The 11,161-nt window shown below is 31.2% G+C and overlaps 1 protein-coding gene across 1 annotated transcript; it reads left to right on the top strand.

The window, feature by feature from the left end:
* Positions 1 to 708: 708 nt before the first annotated feature.
* Positions 709 to 7,375, top strand: LOC146920547 (protein Brevis radix-like 1). Its single transcript, XM_085713976.1, has 6 exons — positions 709 to 1,107; positions 2,522 to 2,647; positions 5,777 to 6,153; positions 6,428 to 6,557; positions 6,660 to 6,979; positions 7,133 to 7,375. The coding sequence occupies exons 2-6, from the start codon at positions 2,537 to 2,539 to the stop codon at positions 7,212 to 7,214; spliced, it is 1,020 nt and encodes a 339-aa protein (XP_085570102.1). The 5' UTR covers positions 709 to 1,107; positions 2,522 to 2,536; the 3' UTR covers positions 7,215 to 7,375.
* The last annotated feature ends 3,786 nt before the right edge of the window (positions 7,376 to 11,161 follow it).

The raw sequence follows: 11,161 nt of genomic DNA, 5'->3' as shown, positions 1-11,161 counted from the left end.
GGGTCCTATTTAAAGCCAAAATGAAGTTTTACATGGACTAGTCCATCGAAATTGACATCGAAAAAAAAAACAAACATGAAACCTTGAGAGGAGCACATTACAAGCTCTCAAGCCAACACTATTCAACCAACTCAATTGAGTTTAGTTCAATGCACATTTTAATTTTGAAATCACTCACATAACTCTCTTTAGGTCATGGAGAGCCTCACTCGGCTGAATCTTTATATTTGGCTAATAGCAACCGCACAATTGAGATTGAACACTACATATCCACTCAAAACCTTAAGACATTAAATTTACGGATTCTCTTACTTATATGTTATTCAAGCTCAACTCTTCTATCCAATGCAGAATTTTAACTCACACTTGACCTCACACCATCTCTCCCTCTAATATGAGACTTTTTTCGTGTTCGTGATCCAACATCAAAAATCTCGCTCACTCCTCAATCAAATCAAATCAAAACTTTGATATCACTTTTACGTCACGAAAAAGTTCAAAGATCATTCGGATTAAGCCAAAAACAAACACACAAGTAAATGAGTTGTAATCGAGAAGATACATAACACATCAAAACTCATCCATTCTCACCACATATACCTCAAATATGGGCCCCACAAACAATTTCCCCTCACACTTTACGCCCCAACCTCCTCCTTTTTCCATATAAATACAACACCCTCAATTTAGTTTCTCTCTTTACCCATTCATTTCTCGTTTCAAATATCATCTCGCCAACTTTCATTCATTGGTTCTTTTCTTTCTTCTCCTTGTTCTCGGGCTCTAGTAGCATTTCCATGTGACTCACCCTTAAGTTTCTTAAGAGTTTGGAAAATGATTCCATAAGTTATGCTGGTATTAAGAACTTTTTTGTTGTTGTTATTTGTAAACTTGTACTAGCAAGCAAGCATAATGCTAGTTGGAGCATTTTCATGCGAGCATGCAAATAACGACAATAATTTTTGAAACAACCAAACACATTGTTGGCACTTTTATTGTGGTTTCAAACTCTCTATATAAACCACTTCTCAAAATGAAGTTGAGATACGGAAGAGACGTCAAGAGGAGACAAACCTGAAGAACAAAGATTAAGATTCTTTCAGTTTGGTAAAGTTATTTTTCAATACTCTTATTTTCACTATACCAAACTCAATCAATTTTTACAATAATAATTCTTTTCTTCTTTCATATATATCATTTAGATAGATGAAAAATGTTATTTTTACAATGATTTTGTTGTCCAACAACTTTTTTATTCATATGTTATTTTTTTTCACTTCGAATCAAATCAATGGTTATAATCACTTTATTTAGATGCTCAAATAACATCATTTTATTTGGATTGACGACGAGTTTGGTGAAATTTTCCAAAAATGCTATGATTTTATTGAAATTTCAGTGCATAGTTTTGGTTCAAATCAGGGTGACATATTGTAATTTACTCAAATTTGCTCTTAATTTAAAAATCTTTTTCATTGCTCCTATTTAATGTTTTTGTTTGTTTGAATGTTTTTTTCTTTTAGTCAAAAAAATTATTGTATTTTATTTTGACAAATTTTTATTGAATATTTTAAACTATATACCATTATTAAACAATTTATTTATTATGATAATTAAGAACACTATATATACTAGCTTTTGGAAGAATGGAGATTGATTGTGATTGTGATTTACTGATTGTGATTAACACAAAAGATAAAAAGAGAGAATCAAAAGAGTATGTGTCAGAATCAGAAAATTTGGCCTCCAACACGCTTCATTTCATATCTATTCTTTTTATTCTTTTAATTTCAATTTTTGTACGATAAAGCATTACCTTACAAACATAAATATGATCATCATTACATTGCATACATACAAGATGACATGAGAGTAGAAACCATAGCCATAGCTATTGCATAGCATAGCATCCTTCATCATTGTTTCATTCTTTTTCTAACGAGAATGAATGAAGGCTTTTAGTTGTTCACTTTTTTATGTTTTGCTTCAGATTTTGTTTTGTTCTTCTTTTTCTGTTATTCTTGATGCTGCAATCCCAAACCGCATGACTTTTTCTTTTTACTTTTTTAGCTTAGGATCATTTTTTTTGTCGGTGATTTAATAGCGAGAAATTCATCTTTTAAGATGAATAAAGGGATATTCCAGAGTTCGAACCTGACTTGCGTCTATATAACGCAATGTTTTTATCAACTCACACTTAGGATTATTTATTATTACTTTGAATAGTTTTGCATTTTAAAATAGTAAAAATGAAAAATTATTTTTCATGAACTTGGTATCTGCTTCTTTTATTTTTCTCTTAAAATTTTAATAATATTTGAATGTTTACTGCTTTATTATTCAAGAAAATGATTACCTGCTACAAAATTTTTATTTGTTTGTTTCAATTAAAAACCAAATGGTAGTACATTGGTATGGTACATTTTCCCAAAGTTTTTGTTTGATTCATTGAATTTGAAGCATACATAATAAATGCTATTATTGCATGCTTTTGTTAATGTTATTGTTGTTGATTGTGTAGAGTGAAGGAGCAAAAATGTTGCAATGCATAACATGTGCCAAGCAAACATCAGAAGATGGGGATGAACAAGTTCAGCAGAGAGGCACACCATCCACCAGAGAAGCCCCCAAGAATCTGTCTGCGCAGGTATACTCACTCTCTCTCTCTCTTAGACCTATCTATGAATTTTGCTTTTGCAGCTTCTTTTTCCATCTTGATGATGAAAACAAAACTAAATCAAACCCTTTGAGGGTAATCCAATTGTGGGGACCATCCTTCGAATCTTTTGTGCTTTACCTATGTGTATGTTGCTTTTAAAACGAGGGTTAATTAAGTTTTTAGTCCCTATAAATATTCACAGTTTTGTTTTTAATCCCTACAAAATAAAATCACACTTTTTAGTCCCCATGAGATTTTCCTTAAGCATTTTAGGGACTAAAAATGTTGATGGAAAAATTTTATAGGGACTAAAAATGTTGTTGGAAAATTTTATAGGGACTAAAAATGTTGATGGAAAATTTTATAGGGACTAAAAAGTGTGATTTTATTTTGTAGGGACTAAAAACAAAATTCTGAATATTTATAGGGACCATTTACTTAATTAACCCTTTTAAAAATAGAATCGGATATCAAATTGGTTAGATGATTGAATTATAATTCAATTGTGTTCAATTGTTTAAATTCAAATCAATCTAAATTAAGATTGGAAGTTGATCTAAAGAAATCGAAAACCACTAAAAATCAAATATTATTGGAATTATTGAATTTTTTTTATGAATGTCGGTGAAGTTTGGGTCAAATGTAAGATTTCTTCTTCATTGAATGTTTTTTTTTGTGAATGTAGGTGAAGTTTGGGTCAAATGTAAGATTTCTTCTTTAAAACCAAACAAATCTGCTTTCATGGATTTTCAATTCCTTAATTTTTTATCGGAATGAGATATTGAATTAATCTATTATTTGTTGGTTAATTATTTTTTATTTTAATAATAACTTAATTTAATTTACAATGATTTTATATATAATAAAGGTATATATTAAAAGTTTTTCGTACGATTATAATTTAGGTCAACCAAAAATCGATATAAACTAAATCACATTTAGTTGGATTAAATCATATACTTCTAGAGAATTCTCTAATCAAACCGCATGTAATTTTATTTTTCCTATATTTAACTATGCGATATTTTGAGTTTTGATTATATTTTGAGTTTTGATCTTATGAGACTAGAAGAAGAAAAAAAAGTATGCGATATTTTATATGAATATGAAAATGGATATTAGTTTTCTCAAAAAAAAAAATTTATGAAAACTGTGTGCTATACCTTGATTTAAGAATATATATTATCTTGTAACCAAAAAATAATAATATACATTATCCATGGACTTAAATATAAATGAAAAGGTAAATGTAATTGACCAAATGCATAGTATATCTTTCTCTTTTTTTGTAAAGAAAATGCATGGCATATCTTTTTTGTTTATAATTAAGTATTCCATGTTTTATATGAATATAAAAATATATTAGTTTTCTTGAGAGATAATTTTATAAAATTTAACTTGGGTTATTTTTATATTATCTCGATCTAAATATAAATAAAAAGGTAAATGTTATAGACCAAATGCAAATACTATTACCTAGTGTACTTTTTTTTCGAGGTAACCTAGTGTACTTGTTATATTTAAGTACATATGTTTTATATATGAATATAAATATAAAATGGGTGTCACACACACGGGTACACTAGTTCCCTAGGCAGGGATTGATTTGGTTTAGGATGACGTAAATGTGTTGTAGTGTTTTGTACATTTTATGTTGTTGACGGATGGTCCACATTTTTTCCTTAGGTTGGACTTTGGTCCATTAATTTGTTTATTTTACATGCATGTGGTGATGCTGTGCTGCTAACCTGATGTGACCACCATCATCATCAAACAATCAAAGTTGGTCCTTATTCTTTCTTGAGTTAGGATTTGTGGAACCAACTTGTCTAGTAGTTTTCAAGTACTCTCTTTGGCCAATTATATATAATTTCACATGAGAAGAGAATCAAAGTGGTTTGAAATCGGAATTTATAATAGTTAGTGATAATATGTAATGTAAATACTCTTTTATATGCTCTTGTCAATAAATTTTACAATCTAATATACCCCAAATTTTAATCAACATTTACTCTATCTACCTAGATTGTTATAGTATCATTGCCTTACCATTTTAATTTAATATCTATGTTTTAATGAACTGTCTGATTTATGATGAGAACCTAGGACAACATGTTCCACATTCATCAGTTTAGTTAAATGTTTGAGAAAAGATGTCTAGCAAAGAATGGAATGTGCCATATTCGTATCATGGTGTGGTCCATCCTTGAATTCTTGTCGTCACACTGTTTTATCAAAAGTTTTCTTTTTTCTGAAGGAATCAAAAGTTTTCTATTATATATTCCTATGCAAATTATATTTTGAATGACATTTATTAGGAACTTTTTAGATTAAATAAAAATCCTCTACAGTTGCTGAAGTATGGTGCTGCAACTGTAGGAAGTCGTTAAATTTACATATATGAATTTTATTTTTATAAATTTAACGTCTCTTTCAGTTGCAGCACCATTTTGTAGCCGTAGAAGATCCAATTTCACATTCTTCAGGATCAAGTCTTTATTACAATTTCTTTTTGTGAAATAAATCTCTTGAAAGGTTGTCCCGCCAATGTTGTCGAATAGGCTTGCCGTAGTAGGAAAATACACATGGATTTCACCCAAAAATTAGTGACAGTCTATTTTTGTTCACATTATAATTGCTTATTAGTTACACTTACACCTCATTTTCATGCTATTCCTTGTCAGCAACTATTGCATGCAAATTTGAGCTAGGCACATAACTTTTTAAAGATATAAGCAAATCTTGGTTGGATTATCTTATTAGAGAGTATACCTTCTTTGAGACGCTTGTTGATACCTATAGCAACTATTTTAAACCATATATTTCTGATTTATATGTGAATATGTTGACAATCATATTTGGATAGATATTGTTAAAATTTTCTACAAATAGGAAATGCTTTCCATTGAAGGCACATAGTTGATAGTATAGGATATATATGAGGTACCTAAAATGAACTTTCTATTAAATAGAGTGTCTTATTTGCTTGCACATTACTTGTCATAAATTTTATTTTCTATTTGGATTCTTCATACAATTGGTATCTATGGTTAAATTATTAAAACTTCTAATGCATAAATGCTAATATGAATGTCTTTTATTTTTGTGCACATGCAGATAAAGGATATTGTACTAAAGTTCAAAGGTGTTTGCTCAAAAGGATCCACCAGTTCCTACAAAAGAGGACTGAGATCATCTGCTGCTAACTCTGAAGTCAATTCTGAGGTTCAATACCCTTATATGGGAGGTGTGAGCTTAGGTTCAACTCCTCCTTGGGACTTGCCTGTAAATTTCACTGGTGGAAGATCTGATCAAAGGTTTATAGGAGAAACTAGTGGTAACCGAACTCCTACGGTGCAAGAGCCGGTTGTAGCAGAACCTGAGGCTGTGCTGGAGGAAAACAAAGAGTGGGTGGCTCAGGTGGAACCAGGAGTTGATGTTACCTTTTTTTCTCTTCCTGATGGTGGAAATGATCTCAAGAGAATTCGCTTCAAGTATGTTTAAAAGTTATTACAAGCTTTGATTATTTTTACTTGTTTAGTTCTATTAGATACTGACACATACACAAACACGGGACACAACACTGACACGTTGACACTCGTAATGATTTGATAAATAGATGTAACTGGATGTAACCATATGTGTCATTGTCGTATTGGTATCAGATACCAAACGCCTTCAATTTGAAGTGTCGGTGCTACGTAGGTTTAGTTTACATCTCATAATTTAGTTGTAACAATACTTATTGCTTAACATTTAAATGTGAAGTCGAGAAATCTTTGATAAATGGCAAGCTAGAGTATGGTGGGGTGAGAATTTTGACAGACTCCGGGAGCTTTATAATGTCCGGAGTTTCAATAGTCAAGCTCTTAGCACTGCTCTACCATCTGAGGATGAGGTAAACTTTAATTTTTAACATTCATATATGATTTCAAGACTCTCTTAAATGTAGTGCATTTTGATTTTAATCTCTAATTATTACATTGTTTCCTTTGAACAGCAAAGAGAAGCTTCTTACTCAATGCATGAGACTGGAAGTGGAAGCAATGTGTCTGCTTGGGTAAACAATGATCCAATGCCGGAGAATCAGTACTTTAATCCTTCAGGATTCACTGTGGGTCAGGGAAGCAGTAGCAACCAAAACATGCATGCAGCTGGGTCATCCATGCAAGCATTAAGGTCTTCTTCTATGAATGAAATTTCCTTCAGCAATTCTAGTGACCCTGACTCAGAATGGATTGAGCAAGTTGAGCCTGGAATATTTGTCACAGTCAGGCAGTATCCTGATGGGAACAACGAGCTTCGACGTATCAAATTCAGGTAACATACTTATGTTTAAGCTATTTCTATATAATAAAAGATAGTATACGAAAATTTCTACTAGACCGACCTTTTCAACTCGAGAATTAAGAAAATTTCTATTTAGAAGATTGGTAGGGTCTGTACTGATGATTTTTTGAACTCTATTCGCAGCCGACAGAGGTTTGGAGATGCAGAGGCTAGGAAATGGTGGGACGAGAACAGAGATAGACTTCGAGAACAATACCTGCAGTGAAGCCTTTGTGCCATGCTGAAGAAAGAAGTTATGTCTTAAGTTGATTGGAAACTTCAAATTTGAAATGTATGTGTCATATAGAAAACTTGTTTTCTCATCATTGGTGAATATGGATTCATAGCTTAATAAGTTATTCGGTTGAGTCGGATTCTTCAGTTAAATTTGTTTATTGGGGGGTATAATGTTTTCCGTATTATATATATATATATATATATATATATATATATATATATATATATATATATATGGGTTATGATAAAAGACACCTTTTGTGAAGGTGTCTTTTATCAAGTTACTCTATGAGCTTTTGCGAAAAGACACCAACTTACTTTTAGGAAGGTGTCTTTTAGCAAAGTTATAACTAAAAAGTGAAAATCACACCTTAAGGTGTTGCTTGATAAAAGACACCACCAAAGGGTGGCTTGTAACAAAACCCTATATATATATATATATATATATGTACTTGAGTAATTTCACCTGGGATTATTATATATTATGGTCATTGTTGCTATAAATCAATCTATCATTTGCTAATTTTGTGTGTGATTTGTTTAAATTATGTTGCTCATAGTTAAGTTGGCCTTTCAAAAACTATTGGTTATAAGATTTGAGTGAAGAGTATATTAATGGAATGTTTTGAGTGAAGAGTACATTAATATGAACCATATACACTAGAATGAGAGAGATTGGGAGATACAATGGTGTGAAAGTAATCTAAAGGTAGTCTCCCAAATTAAAGTATATTCATACATTCAAAATTAAATATATTTTACATCAATAAGAGTAAGAATAAATTAGTAACATTTTTTTTTTTTGAAAAGAAATTTGTAACATTTAAAATCTGCATAAAAACAAATCAATAAATTCAAATGCATCTCAATGTTATATGGAGGTAGGTATCTGTTGATGTTTATTGTAAGTATATGAGTTGGTTACTGTCCTTCCTTCGGCAATTAACAACTTGAGAGCTGAAATAGGGATAATCCAACAACAAAAGAATCATGCCACAGTTTATACAACAATACATAACCAAAATTTGAGTTGATTAGTTCTTTATCGAACTTAGGGTCGGTTTGGTTCAACGGATGTACGGTTAAGGATTTAAATGGAGGTAAGAGGAGGGGAGGGGAGGGGAGGAAAAGGGAATGTATGGTTCAAAAGATAAGAGGGGAGGGAAGGAATTTTAACTCTTACATTTGGTTCACAAGAGCGATAAGGGATTTTGAAGCTTACTTTTTTACCCTTGAAATCTTACAACATTCACATACTACAATTATCAACGACTAGACTAGTAGCGTTGGGTGATATCTCGTACTACCTCCGTCCCTAATTATAGGGCCCTTTTGAAAAAATAACGGGAATTAAGATAGTGGATATTTGTATTAAATATGTTTGTAATTACTATTGTTTTTACAATTTTATCCTTTAAGATAGAGGGTTAGTTTATGTTTTCAACATGTTATTTATTGCTGATTGAAGAAAAAGATGTATAATAAATAGGGGCATGTATGTAAAGAAATAATTAATGTAGTTGGAAATAGCAAAGGGGTCTTATAAAAAGGGACAAAAAAATTTCTCAAAAGGGTCTTATAATTAGGGACGGAGGTAGTAAGTCATAACCTTTGCACCGCGTCCTTAAAAAAAAAAATTCATTTCTTTGATGCTGCTTGTAAGTTATACCTCTTCAAGTTACCAAGTCTCATAACTCCCAATCGATCTATTATATTTAATAATTCAGACCCCCAAACCATTTTGTTGACATCTTATCATTGTTTTGTCATGTCATTAATATGTTGATGTGTCACTCTTCATATTGCATTATCACTACTCTCATTCTAATTCTTATTTTTCTCTATGATGACTTCTTTATCCGAAATACCCACTACTGTATATTGCATTCTCTATTATATCTCATTAAATTCAATTATTTCAGTTTTTTTTAGTTTAAGGCTATTTCGTAACTATCAATATCATTCAACTACACATTAATCTTATCATTATTAGATATATATTATTTATTTTTTATAAAAAGCATATTAAATATCATATGTTGAGTCATGCCTCTTATTCGATTGAATCATGTTACTATTTTTTTCTCCATTTTCGTCAAATAAGATCTATGAACTTCTCTTTCTCTAAGATTGGCTTCATCCAATCATCATAGACCCTTCATCAATTGATACATTTTTTTTTCTCCAGTTTCTTCAATTAAAAATACGTTCGTTGAACATTACATCTCTATCAATAGAATCCTTTTACATATTTTTTCTTCCAATTTCTACAAATAAGTTATGCAATGCTATGAACTTCTCTTCCACAAAGATTGGATTCATCCAAACACGGTAGATCATTCATCGATAGTAGCTCAGCTCATGTGACTTTATCTCGTCCACTTGCATCATTTGATGCACACACATTTAGAAACTAATACTACCTCCGTCCCTAATTATAAGACCCTTTTGAGAATTTTTTTTGTCCCTTTTTATAAGACCTCTTTGCTATTTCCAACTGCATTAATTATTTCTTTACATACATGCCCCTATTTATTATACATCTTTTTCTTCAATCAGCAATAAATAACATGTTGAAAACATAAACCAACCCTCTCTCTTAAAGGATAAAATTGTAAAAACAATAGTAATTACAAACATATTTAATACAAATATCCACTATCTTAATTCCCGTTATTTTTTCAAAAGGGCCCTATAATTAGGGACGGAGGTAGTACATATAAAGGTCTACATTTTTTTTTTACCCTTCCCCTCTCTCCCCTCTCTCTTTTGTGAGCCGTCGGCTGAAACCCTAATTTCTTCTCCTTCATCCACCAAAGAGGGGTGGTTTAGGGTCAACTTTTGACCCCAAATCACCCCTCTAAATCGTTTTTCTCCTTCCCTTCTATTTAAATAAGTGATTTTCACACCGAATTAAGTTTTCCTTGTGATTTTGTCGTCTTAGTGCGACACTGTTTTGTTTGTCGTCTTTGTGCGACGTTGTTTGTCTTTTCCCTTGTTCAGGTATTTGTTCGATTTAGATTGTCAGATTAGCTTCGATCCAGTGCAGATCCAACCAATGACTTTGGCGTCATCAACGTTGCAGATCCGGAGACATGACTATTCCGGAGATTTTAATATAGTCATATTTGTAGGCTTATGTACTTTGCCGTTTTATGCTATTAACATGGATGTCGTGAGTTTGTTCACGGATTCATCCTTTTTGTTTTTAGCGAATTTGTATTGCATCGATGTACTCTATCAATTTGAATTAATGAATGTCGTTTCTTTTTGTGTCAAAAAAAAAAAAGGTCTACATTTTTTAATGTCCTTCCTAATTAATTTTTCGAAACATAACATAACAATGATATATTTGACTCTTATTTATATATTTTCACCCTTGAGTTTATGAGTAAGACACCATCCTCTGCACGTGCACTGTAGGCTCAATCCAAAATTGAAGGTTTCAACACAAACTTAACATTAAGGCAACTTAATTCAAAGTGAACTCGAGTGTAAAGTGATTCCTGGATCTTATGTTCATTTGTAAATGAGTATGTTTACAACTACATTGAGGTTGGAACATTTTTCAAATAAAATGACTTATTCATTTATTTTTTTTGAGGTAATGACTTATTCATTGTTAAAAACTAAATTTAGAATACCAACATTTATATAAATAAGAATTCTAATATTTCCATAACAAACTGTCTTAACTTTTTAAAGGGCGATTCATTGTTTTTGAACAATTTACGATTTAGCTATTTTACAGCGTGGGTCTCCATCACTAGTTTCATATTCAAAGGACTTTGCATAAATAATGTATAGATAAATAATTTCATCTTTTCCCTTGAATGACCCTCGAAACAAGAAGAAACTAAAAAAATCAATCACTTGTGATAATCCATTAAGAGTTGAGATACTTGATAATGGAGAATAATAAGTGGATAAAAAAAA

Source organism: Medicago sativa, chromosome 5, assembly GCF_051527215.1.
Source record: "Medicago sativa cultivar Bolivia chromosome 5, Bolivia_mono, whole genome shotgun sequence".
Taxonomy (NCBI): domain Eukaryota; kingdom Viridiplantae; phylum Streptophyta; class Magnoliopsida; order Fabales; family Fabaceae; genus Medicago; species Medicago sativa.
The sequence above is the reverse complement of the archived record's forward strand: the minus strand, read 5'-3'. Positions and strand labels throughout refer to the sequence as shown.